Raw genomic sequence first — 15,204 nt, 5'->3', positions numbered from 1 at the left:
GAGGTTTCAAGATACAAGATTGTTTAATGCTATATTCAGTATACAAATGTAAAGGAGAACAAAATAATTGTTACTCTGGTTCTGATACAGCACAGAAACAAACACAATACTATGAAGAAAACAGTATTAAAAATACAATTAATATAAATATGTAAGATAGCTTATATACATTGATTGTATGTACAGAAAATTATGCTAGGTACAAGAGTGTCTGTACATAAGGTGATCCTGACAGGAAATGATGCAGTCGTGGTGGTGAGGGGTGTGGAAGTCTGGGCTAGTGGATGGAGCCGCTGATCAGCATTACTGCATGGGGAAAGTAACTGTTTCTGAGACTGGTGGCCCTGACATAGATGTTATGTAACCTCCTCCTTGATGGGAGTGGGACAAATAATCCATGAACAGGGTGGGTGGGATCCTTCATGATGTTGTTGGCTTTTTTCTGGCACCTTTCTGTATACATGTCCGTGGTGGCAGGTAGATAAGTGGTGCTGCTGATGCTTGACGGTTTTGACTACCTGTTGTAAAGCCTTCTTGTCTGAACTTTGTATATTTATATTGCTGGTACTAAGTCTTTGTGCAATGGCACTTTGCGTGAAAGTTGGGTTTTATTTGCTGTTAAAGTGCCATCTAAAACAGGTGTTCCTGTAATTTTTAGGGATGATACTCAGCTCTATCTCACCACCATGTCCCTTGAGTGTTGTTAAATTGTTAAGGAGTCACCTGACCTAGAGTTGTGAATGAACAAAATTTTAACCACCCTGCCATCGTCATTTCCTGTGTTATGCTTTGTTCCCTGGCCACCAGTTTTAGTCCTCTCCTGGCATTTCAAACTTGCTGTCGTAATAGATTCCTTGACAAACTTTGATTTGCATATCATTGCCATCAAAACTACTCACTTCCAGCTCTGTAACCCTATCCATTTCCTCTCTTGACCCAGTTCCCCAGTTGCTGAAAATGTCACTCATGCCCTTGTTACATCCATAACTTGTTAATTCTGGTGAATACCTCCCCTTCGTTGTTCTGCATCCTGTCAACTTAAAGTCATTAAAACTCTAATTCCTATGTCCTGACTCAGCCTGTATTTTCTGACCTACTTAACTCCTTATAAAGCAATCTCAAAGTTCTCCTCTTTGCTTACAAATGTCCCATATGGTCACATTCCCTCTAATCTTTTCCAATCCTTAAACCTATCTAGATATTGGAGTTTCCATTACTCTGGCTTCTTATTGACAGAATAACTTCTTGTACTTAACAAATTTTTAATCATCTGTCTCAATATGCCCTTGTTCATTTATTTTGTTAGTAATGTTCATGTGACTTGCTTTGAGTTGTTTGATCACATTTTATAAACACAAGATGTTACTGAGGAAGCTTGAATTGACAATGCAACCTGAGATCTTGGTAAATAAAAGGAACAATGTCCTATTTCCTAATCCAATGAGAGTTAACACCTAGAAAAGAAAGTGAAGGACAATACAAAAGGAAGGTGGATGATTTGATGCCAAGCAAGGTGCAGAAAGCAAAACGGAGTGAGTGAAAGGAAAATTGGATGAAAAAGAAAGGGAAAATATGTCTTAGAACAATACAAGTTAGAACAGGCCCTTTGGACCATGATATCTGTGCTGAACATAATGCCAAATCAATCTCTACTGCCTCCATTCCTTGCACATTCATATGTCTATCAAAAAGCCCCTTAAATGTCACAATTGCATCTGATTCCGCCACTACCCATTTGCCCATTGCATCCATGCCAACTTTTTGCATGAGGGTTCTGATTAGTTTTGATCTTCTGCCCCCTCCTCATTGCTTGACAGTTTTTGTTTTCTTTTCACGTCTCCCCTTGAAGGCCAAGATTGAATAAAAGCACACAGTCGTTCCCCTTTAACACACACAACTTGGTTTTGTGTGAGCTGCAGCTCCTTGTATTTCTTACAGAATATATCTTGCTTCATGCTGTTTTGACTTGCAGTCACCGACCATCATTCTGTTCAGAGCATGAGAAAATGCCTCAGGCATTATGCTCTTTATGTATTAACATACAATACTGTAGAAAGGATTGCAATATTTGCTTTACATTTGTTGTCAGCTTTAACCCTTAAATACCTTAGCCTGGCATAATAATGAACTGAAAGGGTATTTTTTAATTAATGGTTTAGTTTATCCTTAGAGTCGTAGAGACATATTTAATGGAAACAGGCCCTGTGGCCTACCTTGCCCATGCCAATCAAGTTGCCTACAGAACTCGTCCCATTTAGTGCAAATACCTCTAAATCTTTCCTAGACAAGTATCCAAGTGTCTTTTAAACATTGTAATCATATCCGTTTCTACTACCTCCTCAGACACACCGTTCCACATATACACCAGCTCCTTTGTGAAAAAGTTGCCCTTCAGGTTCCATCTCAATATCTTCTCACCTTAACAATATGTCCTCTAGTTTAAACCGTCCTTACTCTGGAAAGAAGAAAAAATGTGGCAAATTCACCTTATCCACCTGTGCAGCTTGTCTTTATATATTTAAGCCTTCTAGACACAGTGACATACTTGTGAATCTTGTTTTCCACCCTTGCGAGCTCAATGACAGCACGGCTATTGTTGGAAGACCAGAACTACACACAATACTCTTGGAACCCAAAGCTATTGAGTCATTCTGTCAGAAGATATAAAGAGCACAGGGATGATTTGAAAGTTACTGGCCATGTTCTATTGCCGTTTGGTACAGAAAACACAAAAAAAACCTAATTACCAAATTGGAAAAGTTCTATTTTATGGTCAAAGGCTCTTCTCGTCCCAGTCATTCTCACTTTTCCCCACTCCCAGGAGACAGAAGATACACAAACCTGAAAGCACTTACTACCAAACTCAAGGACAGCTTCTATTCTGGAGGTTGGATTTTTGAATGGACCTCTTGTGTAATTAAGAACTCCTGATTTTCTTGTCAACCTTGTCATGGCCCTTGCAGCTTATTTGACTACCTGCACTGCACTTCCTCTGTAACTATAACACAATATTCAGCCTTCTGCCTTTCCAGTTGTACAACCTCAGTGCACTTCTGTATGCCTTGGGCTGGCTGAATGGCATAAAATCAAAGCTTTTCACTGTATCTCTGATCATTAGCAGTTTGGGAACAAAGCAACAACAGAAGCACGGTGAGAGACCAGGTCACTGCAGTACTCAGTCCAGACTGTCTGAGTTTCCGATTTTCCCAGATCTTCTCAGAAAAGTCTGGCAGCTCTTCCCAGAGAATGTTTTCAGTGCTGGCTCAAAATATTGCTTGATACAGATTTATTGACCTCTGTAAGTAAGATGTAAGCATGATCTGCAAATCTCCTTTTTCAGCAAGATAATGATTTAATAAATATTGCCTTCTTGTCAATGTTACTGGCAAGAACTCAGATCCAATTCTGGCAGATGGAGAATATGGCTTGTCCTCTTGTATAATAAAGTATTTTCTCTTTCACAGGAAGCTAGCTAGATCTGTAGTACTGTAGTACAAAGCAAACTTCATCATTGTCCCAGGATCTCACCAATACAATCCAATCCTAACAGCTATCTTTTCTGTTATTGGGGAGATTTATAATACTTTATCACAAATAAGGCAGTCATTTCCCAATTGCACTGTATTCTCAAATAGCCAGAGAAACATGCATAGCATTTATTTAGGAAAGAGCTATAGACCCACATCTGTTAATAAGCTGCCAAAATTTGACTTAAAACCAAAGTGCTTAAGATGTATTGAGAAATTATCAAAAACAAGTAGATAGTATTGAAATTTGCATTTTATTACTTTAAAGGATTGGAGCAATATAGAAAATAAATTAAAAACTTACTTCAGAATCGGGTTTAATATCACCAGCATATATTGTGAAATTTGTTAACCTTGCAGCTGCAGTTCAATGCAATACATGATAAATATAGTAGAGAAAAATAAATAAATTACAGTAAGGTGAGTGTGTATGTGTATATATATATATGATCTATAAATTAAAAACAGTCATACAAAAACAAAAATAATAAAAAAAAGAGAGGTAGTGTTCGTGAGTTCAATGTCCATTTAGAAATTAGATGGCAGAGGGGAAGAAGCTGTTCCTGAATTGCTGAGTGTGTGCCTTCAGGCTTCTGTACCTCCTTCCTGATGGTAACAATGAGAAGATGGCATGTCCTGAGTGATGGGGATCCTTAATAATGGATGCCACCTTTCTGAGGCACTGCTCCTTGAAGATGTCTTGGATACTGCGCATAATGGAGCTTCCGGGGCACCTTCAAGGGTAATCTCGAAGTGGCAGCTTGATGGTTATGCTTAAATATTCCCAATTCAGCTCAGACAATAGGGCAAATGGCATCTTGAGCAGGGGCAGCTTGCTAATGGTAAAGCAAGTTAAATCAAGTCAAGGTTATTGTCATGTGCACAGGTATGGTGAGGTACAGGTACAATGGCAATGTTGCTTGCAACAGCACCACAAGCACATAGGTACAGACAACACACAAAATATAACTTGTACATTGAAGAGAGAGAGACAAAAAGAATGATAAAAACAAGACCTTAGTGCAAAAATTAAGACCAAATCAGAAACATTTGCATATTGATACAAGAAGTGCTTGGTAGTTTTCATTGCTGAGGTAGGGTTATGGTTTGATCAGGTCAGTTCAGGAGGCTGAAAAATATACTATATATTTCCTATGGCTATAGGAAAGTAGCTATTCCTAAATTTGGTGGTATGAGATTTAAGGCCTTTGTGTTTCCTGCCTGAACATAGTAGGATGAAGATGGCACGATACGGATTCTCGATGATGAATGCTGCCTTCATAAGTCAGAGCCTCCTGCGGGTGCTGTTAATAATGAGGAGGCTGTGTCCATAATGGTTTTGAACTACTGAAGATTTTCTCAGGACATACTTGGAAATTTTTGGCCTTAGTTACTCCCATGACAGGGGTAATGATTCCTGTGGTCACAGGCATGACAATTTCCAGTGTACCATAACTGTCTCAGCCTGCTAGAAGATCACAGGCTCTCAGTTAATGAGTAAAGGTTGAAGGTGGAACTCGCACACTGCATCAAGTTGTTGATGAGTGCCTGGAAAATGAGCTGACCTTTGCATAATTTGACAACAGTACAAAAATGAAAAAATACTGTACATTGTGATGGGTACTCACTGAGAGTTAATCAATCAGCAACACAAGGCCCCAACACATGTTGCATCATGCTATTATTATCGACTAACTGGCTCCCTCAAAAGCTAGATAGCTCTCCAGTTGGAGTACATAACATACACTTAGTGGCCACGTTATTAGGTATACCAGTTACATCTGCTCTTTAATGCAAATATCTAATTAGCTAATCATGCGGCAGCAACTCAATGCATAAAGCATGCAGATGTGGTCAAGTGTTCAACTGAAGTTCAAACTATACATCAGAATAGGGAAGAAATGTGAGCTAAGTGGTTCTCACCGTGTAATGATTGTTGGTGCCAGATGGGGTGGTTTGAATATCTCAGAAACTGCTGATCTCCTGAGATTTATGTACACAACAGAGAATGGTATGAAAACCAAAAAGAAAGCATCCAGTGAGCGGCAGTTCTATAGATGATAACACCTTATTAATGAGAAAGGTATGAGGGAAATGGCCAGATTGGTTTAAGTGGACAGGAAGGTGATAGTAACTGCACAGTGGTGTGCAGAAGAGCATCTCTGAACACACAACACATCAAACCTTGAAGTGGATAAGCTACAGTATCAGAAGACCACAAACATACAAACAAAACAAACATGTATTTTGAGTAACATTGCAGTATCTAGGACTATGCTTGTACTATAGGAAACCTGGTAATTATTTTAAATTTCTGTGGATCCGTGGCAAAAGTACATCATATGAATTTGAGTCTCATTCATTTTCAACCAGCTGTCTGTAAACTTTGGGGGCAAATCCAGAGAGTCACTGGATATAACAGGCAACTCAAATTCCTGAGATGTAATATCACATTCTGGTTCCAGGTAGAGTTTGAAACCTGATCAAGCAAAGTTATCCAAACCTGGAGCCTTTCCTGGAATATTAAAGCATAAAATGCAACTGTTGCTGGCTTGCGCATATTATCCCTGTTAAGGCCTGCCTGCCTCAAGAGAGCTCGAACCAGAACTTGCTACACTAAACATTTTAATTAACACCAGCAGTTGAAATATCTATCCTATTGTGAGCAATACATTTCAAGCAGGACTTGTCAGAGCTTGCAAACTTTGAAAATATGGCATATTATACCCGAAGCAGTGATTTCATCCCTCCCCATAAAAGCTGCTGATCATTGCATTCCCTTGTATTAATCTAGTCGTGCACTGGAAACTTTAAGGGATAAAAGAAACTTGATCATGTGGTGCTGTTTTACTTATGCTTTGTATTCTTATTTGCCCATAGTATGTCATGGACTGTGATCTCAGCACAGAAGCAAGACAGGGTGCAAGCAAATCCCTCTGTGTATTAAAGTGTGCAAATCTTTGATTAAAAATAGTTTTCTATGGGAAATCACCTACTTATGCTTTCTTCTCTCTTCACACTCTCTCGCACTCTGCTCATTGGTGCTATCAGGAAGATGGTACAGGAGCCTCAGGACCCTCACCACTACGCTCAGGAACAGTTATTACCCCTCAACGATCAGGTTCTTGAACAAGAGGGGATAGATAACTTCACTCGCCCCACCATTGAATTGTTTCCACAACCTATGGACTCACTTTCAAAGACTCTTCATTTCCTGTTCTTGATATTTATTGCTTATTTCTTTCTTTTTTCTTTGTTTTGTATTTGCATACTTTGGTGTCTTTTGCACATGTTTGTCCATCCTCCTTGGTCTTTCATTGATTTTATTGCGTTTCAAAGATTTGCTTTCCACAGCCACAAGAAAACAAATGTCAGTGTTGTATATGGTGACATCTACATATGTACTTTGATAATAAATTTACTTTGAACTTTATGGTCATGATGGACCCTAACCTTAGATTCTGACAATATTTACACTATGTCCACAATGTTGGTACAGGCATAGAAAAACTTAGGAGGAGACACACAAGACTGCTGATGCTGGAATCTGGAACAACAGATAAGAAGCTGGAAGAACTTGGTGAGTTAGACAGCATCTGTGGAGGGGAATGGATAGTCGGTATTTCAGAATACTCTCAACCCCATTCTCCTGCCTTCTCCCTGAATCTTTTGATACCCTTACTAACTAAGAACCTGTTAATCCCCACTTTAAAAATACCCAATGATTTGGTCACCACAGCTGTCTGTGGCAATGAAGTCCATAGATACACCACCCTCTAGCTAAAGAAATTCCTCAACATGTCTGTTCTAAAGGGGCATCCTTCTGTTCCGAGGCTGTGTCCTCTGGTACCCAGATTCTCTAATTATTTGAAAACTCTCCCACTAATTGAAATATCCTCTAAACATTTATTTTGTCTATGCCTTTCAATATTTGGTAGGTTTCAACTGGATCCCCCTCATTCCTCTAAACAGCAGTGAGTTCAAAAGGAGTGTGTGGATAATGGCAGGTGGAATGGATGAAGGAGGGGAAAGAAACAGGGTGATAGGGTGCTGGTGTAGGTATATGAGCAACTGGATAGATTAGGAGGCATGTGAAAAGCAGCAGCCACAGGAGGATCTGTACAATAATATAATCAATTATGATAAGCTAAATATCCTTCCTTATGCCATTATCTTGTGTGACTCAACAGCCCTAGATCTAAAATCATGGTTCTTCTGGTTGCAGAGTTTGTGCCTACACTGGTGGCAACAATTTAAATTGAATTTGCTTAAATAAGCCTACTTGGCAAAGACACTCATTACTTTGTAGCATTGGCCCAACTAGGTCAGAAGTTAATGATTGTGGAGTGCTCAAAAAAAAGGAAAGCATGTGGAAGCTTGCAAACAGATTATATATTTATCCTCATTAGCTGGTATTCATTCTCTTTCCAAAAATGAAATCATGCAGAAATACCACAAACAGCATCGGCTATGCCAATTTTTTTAAAAAGACTGTCTGATGACTCATTGCAAAGTTCAACACAGATCTTTGTTTACTTAATCTCCTAACACTGTTCATTCAGCCCTTATCTTAACTAGCTGTTGCTTATAAAGTGATTATGACATGTCCAAAAGATACTTGTTGAAGATGAATTCTGAAACGTTCCTTGTTATACTTGACACTTAAAAGTGTTTTCTCAATAGCCCTATTTGGTTTAAATAGTTTTGATGGAGTCAAATCTGTAATTCTGAGAATTAAGACTATTAACATTGAGCTGTTATGTGTAAAGAGACTATTTAAGTTCAAGTTCAATTATCATTCAACCATACATGAATATAGCCAAACTAAACAGTGTTCCTCTGGGCCAAGGTGCAAAACACAGTGCCAACAGTACACAGCACACTGCAAATAGTGCATAACACAAATACCACATATGGTTATGATTTCAGAAAAACATACAGTCACAAAGAAAAAAATAATATCACTAAAGTCCCTGAGTTGCATAACTGTAGATTGCCCTGGTCTAGGTTGTTCTTCCGCTGAGCAAACACTGGAGAGCAGCACCAACAGGATCGGCCAGCCCCTAAATCAGCATGATTTCAGCACACCAAGCAGACGTCTCTACTCTCTGCCCTAGCTGGCTGCAACAGGCAACTATGTCCAAGGCAAACCTGTGGCTGAAGCCTAGTCCTTGTCCCAACTGGACAAACTGGATAGGATCTTTTAAGAGACTTTTAGATAGGTACATGGAGCTTAGTAAAATAGAGGGCTACAGGTAAGCCTAGTAATTTCTAAGGTAGGGACCTGTTCGGCACAACTTTGTGGGCCGAAGGGCCTGTATTGTGCTGTAGGTTTCCTATGTTTCTAACTGCTCTCTTGCTGTCAGTCTCACCAATGAATGGTCTCGCAGTATTGTACAATACCAATGTCCAACTGGGCCTAGCGAGCCCAATAAAAATGTCCAAAATAGTACTCATTCAATTTGTTAAATCGCACAATGGTACATAACAAGTCCAGGCGACAACTCAACAACAATATGCAACAAGTCCAGTTCTATTGCTACACCAATGTTCAACAGGGTCTTGCAATCCCAATAAGATTGTCCCAAGGGGAACACTCCCTCCATTTGAATCGCTTGCTGCGTTTGTTCGATTGCTCACCATCTCAGCACAGCAGGTCCAGGCATCAACACGTCAATGATATGACCAGCTCCATCGCTATCGATCAACTTGCTGATGAGATAGTTCTGCAGTACTTGATGGTCTTAGTATCTGATAGAGATTTTCAATGGCAAAAGAGACTTACAAGACAAACAAATGAATTGTTGATTGGACCTTGAACGGCCGCTGCATCTGAGCGTAACACCATTCTACCAGAAGGTATCATGACATGATAATATTAAGAATATAAAGAACATGCTCAACAGGAGTAAGCCATTGAGCCAGTTCTATTAATCAGTAATATTATGATTGGCTTTCTATTAAGGTCAAAGTCAAGCTTGTTGTCATATGCACAAGCACAGGTGCAACAAATAACTTTATGCAGCATCATCACAGGCACATAGCATCAGATAATCAGCATTCACAAGTAAAGCAGAACAATAAATTATACAAATCTATACAAGAGAAAACACAGTTTGCAGAAAAGGAGCCAAGTCCATTGTTATGCGAAGTGACTAAAGTGGTCGTGGTGTTACTATACTGATGGAGTGGCTAGGGTTGTGCAGTTTTCTTGGAGACCAAACAATTAGATAGATAGATAGATAGATACTTTATTCATCCCCATGGGGAAATTCAACTTTTTTTCCAATGTCCCATACACTTGTTGTAGCAAAACTAATTACATACAATACTTAACTCAGTAAAAAATATGATATGCATCTAAATCACTATCTCAAAAAGCATTAATAATAGCTTTTAAAAAGTTCTTAAGTCCTGGCGGTAGAATTGTAAAGCCTAATGGCATTGGGGAGTATTGACCTCTTCATCCTGTCTGAGGAGCATTGCATCGATAGTAACCTGTCGCTGAAACTGCTTCTCTGTCTCTGGATGGTGCTATGTAGAGGATGTTCAGAGTTATCCATAATTGACCGTAGCCTACTCAGCGCCCTTCGCTCAGCTACCGATGTTAAACTCTCCAGTACTTTGCCCACGACAGAGCCCGCCTTCCTTACCAGCTTATTAAGACGTGAGGCGTCCCTCTTCTTAATGCTTCCTCCCCAACACGCCACCACGAAGAAGAGGGCGCTCTCCACAACTGACCTATAGAACATCTTCAACATCTCACCACAGACATTGAATGACGCCAACCTTCTTAGGTTCTTGGAATACCAAATAGTGTCTGTTCTTGATGTGGTGGTGTACAACTTTGGGCTTTTGTACCTCTTGCCTGATGGTAGCCGTAAGAAGGTGGCTTGACTCAGATAGCTGGGATCCTTGTTAACAGATGTGCCTTTTTAAGCCAGTATTTTATGGAGATAATATATATCTATATTCCTGTTCTATCCCCAGATTCTTTGAATCCTATAAAGCCTCAATATATTATTATACTCAAGCCACTGTCTCTGAGCCAGAGTTGAAGCAGAAGAAACATTTTGGCCAAAGCTGACTTTTTTGTGCCAAGTTCAAAGTACATAGAATTTTTCATCGTGTTTCATGTGACTAGCAAGGTTAAGCACACTGCGTCCTCTTGTTATAGCTGCCACCTGTATGTACTCCTAATAGCAGTAGCTTAAATCAACCTGGATTCTGTCTGCTGCCCAGACCCACTCCCTGGCCCCTCAGATCTGCTTGAGCCAGATGTTGAGGGCAAATGAACTGATCCCATTTACTTGGTGTTCTCAGCAAGAAATAGGCCTCAGGCGATGGTTGAGAGCCTGTCTCCAGAAAGCAAAGCTAGGGATTGAAATCTGTTTCCTATCAAAGTCTGTGAGATTTTATAAGTTTTTAAATTTACTTTGATATTCAACTTGCTATGAATAATTTCTTGAATATGTTAAAGCATGAAAATTAATAAAAATAATGAAATGTGCCATTGTGCCAAAGGGGGATATAGCACAGAATCAGGCCCTTCAGCCTATCAAGTCCATGCTGACCATCAACAGCTTATTTACACTAATCTAAAACTGTTAAAATGTATAAAAATATCTGAGTTGGTTTGTACAGGAATATGGTATTGAGTAATGAAATCAGCTATGATTTTCTTGATATAATAATAATACTAATAAGTACTTTATTGAACCCGAGTGGAAAAATCCTTTGTTACATTAGCAACATTTAAAGACTCACTTAGCAGTGTACAGACTTAACTACTAATAACGTGCAGGATAATGATATACACAATAATAATTTAGCAATGTGTAATAATGTACAAAATAATAAAACAGAGACAATTGTACTATGATGTGTGTTCTCCTGTTGTGCAGAGATGAACCTATTGCATCTGTTAGGAAAGATCTTCTGTAATAATCCTTGTGTCAAAGAAGCTGAATAAGTCTGTCCAAAAGGGTACTCTTCTACTTATTCAGTAGGTCATGGAGAGGATGTGCCAGATTGTCCATAATGGATAACAGTTTGTTTAGTGAAACAGAAGCAATAATATGCTGTTTAAGTCACTGGACTTTTATTATAAAAGTGATCCATGTATTGCAGACAGCAGAATGTGTGATGAAACTAGCTGGCATTTTTTTTAGCTTCAGGTGCCATTTCTGTTTATATCATTGCTTAAACAATGAGAAGAAGTGCAGGAGTGAGATAGATTGGCTGGTTGAGTGGGCCGCAGCAACAATCTCGCATTTAGCGTCAGCAAGACCAAGGAATTGTGGACTACAGAAAAGGGAAGTTGGGAGGGGGAGATACACCAGTCCTTATTGAGGGGTTAGTGATGGAAAGAGTGAGCAGTTTCAGATTTCTGGGTATCAACATCTCAGGATATATCTTGAGCCCAACATATTGATGCAGTCACAAAGAAGGCACGCCAGGTGCTGTGGTTCATTAGGAGTTTGAGGTGATTTGGTGTGTTACCGAAGACTCCTGCACATTTCTACAGGAGAGCATTCTGACTGGTTACATCACAGCCTGGTATGGAGGTTCCAATGCACAGGATTGCAAAAGCTGCAGAGGGTTGTAGACTCAGCCAGATCCATCACATGAGCAACTTTCCCCACCATCAGGGACATCTTCCAAACACTGTGCTTGAAGCAGGCAGCACCTTCACCTTCTTCTCATCACTACCATCGGGGGTGGGGAGGGGAAGTACAGGTGCCTGAAAACTCACACTCAGAATTTTAAGAATAGCTTTCTCCTCTCTACCATTAGATTGCTGAATAATCCATAAACCCACGAATACTACCTTACCATTCCTTTTCGGTGCTATTTATTAATTATATAATTTATAGTAATTTTACGTCTTGAACTGTACTGCTGCATCAAAGCAACAAATTACACAACGTATGTCAGTGATAAAAAAACCTGATTGTGATTCTAATTCTAATTCATGCATGTTTGGAGGAAGAATCTTAAAGAGGAGAATGATTGCACTCATCACTAGTTATATGTGGTTATGCTCTTAATCAAGGTTAATTTCCTATCCCAGTTGAAGGGTAGAAATTAAAATGTATATTGAAGTAGTCAGAAGTGGCAGAGCAAAGGAATATATGCATTTAATATGAGTTCAAAGGGATATGTTGGGTATACTTTTTTACACTATGAGAATTGTGGGTGCCTGGAATGTGCCTACAGGGTTGGTAGTAGAGGTAAATAAGATAGATATGCTTATATATGTATATTTATGTAGAGAGATATGGACATTGTGTAAGGAGAAAGGATTAGTTTAGCTATATGTTTAAATGCTAATCCAACTAGATTGGCACATCATGATTTGCTCCTGTTCTGTGCTGGTCTATGCTCTGTGTTCCATGTAAAACCAATAAAGCAATTGATCCACCCAAAAGAAAAACATCAACTGCATCAAAAACTTCTAAAATGTTTAACTTAGTCACCCAAAATGTTCTGCCTTCGAGTGATTAGTATCTATTGTGAGGAGGCGATGCTGACGATTTGCATAGAGGTAGTAGATAATGCCAAAAAAAAAAGCAGGCCAAATTTGGATGGCTGTTTAATTTAACTATTCATAATTGTCACTGATCATTACTGTTGCTGTAGGTGCTCATTAGTAAATGGGATGAAGGAAGGAAACTGTAGATCTCTGAAATCATTTTGCAACGTGCCAGATGTGGCCTCAAAAATCAGCTTCAATTTAAAGTCTGTGCTCACAAATTAAAATATGAAAACTTATGTCTCTCTATCTTCATCTTCATTTAACTGACTTCCTGGTTGTTTAATGTTCCATTTTTTGGCATCTTTCTCCCTCTGTTCTTTTTTAACTTTCAGACAATAGTTTTTCTGCCTTTTGTCTTTGCTTCTTTTGTGGGCTGAGTACGTTTTCCCACTCTGTGAGTGATTATATTGTAAATTATTTCATTAAGTTTGCTTGTTCTTTCTGTCTTGCAAATTTTGCACTCAGCATACCCCTAAAGAGTGGTTTGTCCTTCTGGCTAAGGTTAGCATATGAACTTTTATAATATTTGTATTCACTTACTGCCCATTACACTGCTAGTGTTTAGGGTACCAATGAAGGTCCCCCATCTCCGTCTGTCCTTGTGTACAACCAGAAACCAATTTTTGTATTGGTCTTGGCAATATTTAAGGCTTCCTTCCTCATGCCAGTAGCTTCTCCTCAGTTTTTACTACTGTTGGCCACGTAAGTCCCAGGTAGAGATTGAGGAATTCCATTGCACACAGATGTAGAAGGATTCTTCATTGCTGTTTCTGTAACAGTTTTGTTTGACTAGCCAGGGTTGTTAGTCTTGAGCTAAGCCCCTGAACCTGGAGACCACTCCTAGCCTGTTCTGTACACTTTGACCTGTTTGGCATGGATGACCCTACAAAAAGCCTAAGCATGAGGCCCTTACTCCAACCAGTATGTCTCTCTGGGTCATTGAGGCATGTAATCCTCCAAACCACGACAAGGTTGTGGTTCTTTTGGAGGATGTTTGTATTAAATTTCATTAATGTTTTGGTTAAATACAAAACCGAGGAATTAAACACAGGTGTATTAAACAATCCAACATGAAATTATATTAAACATACCTACTGTAAACTTGGCAAGAGATAATCTCAAGACTTTTGAATTTTTTTTTCTGTTTCTACTTTGTTGTAGGTTTACAAAACTGTATTCAATTTTATTCCTCTTTAGTCTAATTCCCTGCTTTCTTCTGTTTTATTTTCTTTGTTCGATGGAAATTCTATATTTTCTTTGAAATTCTCAGGTTAACTTGCTATTAAATTCCACAGTTTGTTTTAGCTTTCTCTTTTAGCCCCTATCAAAGAAGAGAGACTGGACATATGTTACATCCAAGCTTAGAGTGTTTGTGTGCGCTCCGATTATGATCCTCAGTTTGGCTAGGAAGTGAATGATCAGCATGAATTGGATGGAGAGATGAGGGTGGACAGGAGAAAAGAATAATTGGGACACATCGGGACCAGTACAGTTTGGCCCAGTTAAGTGACCGATGTTTCATGGAAATAGTTAAAATGTATAAAAAAGACAAACTGAGTAAGACATTATATATTTAAATGAAATGCAGAACAAATTAGAATACTACCACAGTGCTACACTACTATAAAACTGTGTATTAGTTCCGGTTATCGATAGAGGAATTCATCCAGTGAATGCAATAAACAAAATCAGCACAGAGACTTGAGTGCAGATAATGGACTGCCTTCACACAATGCTTGCATCATCCAAATCCTCATTTTCATTTTAACATTCAAGGTAATTGTTGGTACCTTCAAATTCTTTGTAGTTTCTTACTTGTTGAAATAGTGAAATTGTTTCATTTTTTCTCTGGCTGTTTCTAGTGTTTCCAAGCCTGAATGCTTGAAACCGCAGTGAATGAAACAGTTCAGAATTGTCTAGCTGCTTACTTCTTGCCAGGTATCAGTGAAAAAAATCAGTTTTTTTAAAACAAAAACTTACCCAACTGATGCTACTTGAAAAACTGCCCACTCTAAGCACGGTGTAGTGCCTAACAGCCACACAAGTCCACGTGACTGACACTAGTTAGAACCAGTTTGGCAACAGTCTCCTGCCCCAGGTAAGTGACATAACGTCCCAAATAACTGAAGGGAACCACCG

At 39.0% G+C, this 15,204-nt stretch overlaps 1 protein-coding gene across 9 annotated transcripts in view; it reads left to right on the top strand.

Annotated features, from left to right (window-relative positions):
- LOC140729085 (nuclear factor 1 B-type-like) overlaps positions 1 to 15,204 on the top strand; it is a 289,370-nt gene that overhangs the window by 104,752 nt on the left and 169,414 nt on the right. For 6 of the 9 annotated variants that reach the window (XM_073048423.1, XM_073048426.1, XM_073048420.1 and 3 more), the window contains exon 3: positions 7,027 to 7,107. The exons of the other annotated variants lie outside the window; for them this stretch is intronic. In XM_073048423.1, coding sequence (XP_072904524.1) covers positions 7,027 to 7,107 — 81 coding nt within the window. The remainder of the gene's footprint in view (positions 1 to 7,026; positions 7,108 to 15,204) is intronic. 9 annotated transcript variants of the gene reach the window in all.

This window comes from Hemitrygon akajei, chromosome 6 (genome assembly GCF_048418815.1).
Source record: "Hemitrygon akajei chromosome 6, sHemAka1.3, whole genome shotgun sequence".
Lineage (NCBI taxonomy): Eukaryota > Metazoa > Chordata > Chondrichthyes > Myliobatiformes > Dasyatidae > Hemitrygon > Hemitrygon akajei.
This window is presented reverse-complemented; position numbering and strand designations above follow the sequence as displayed.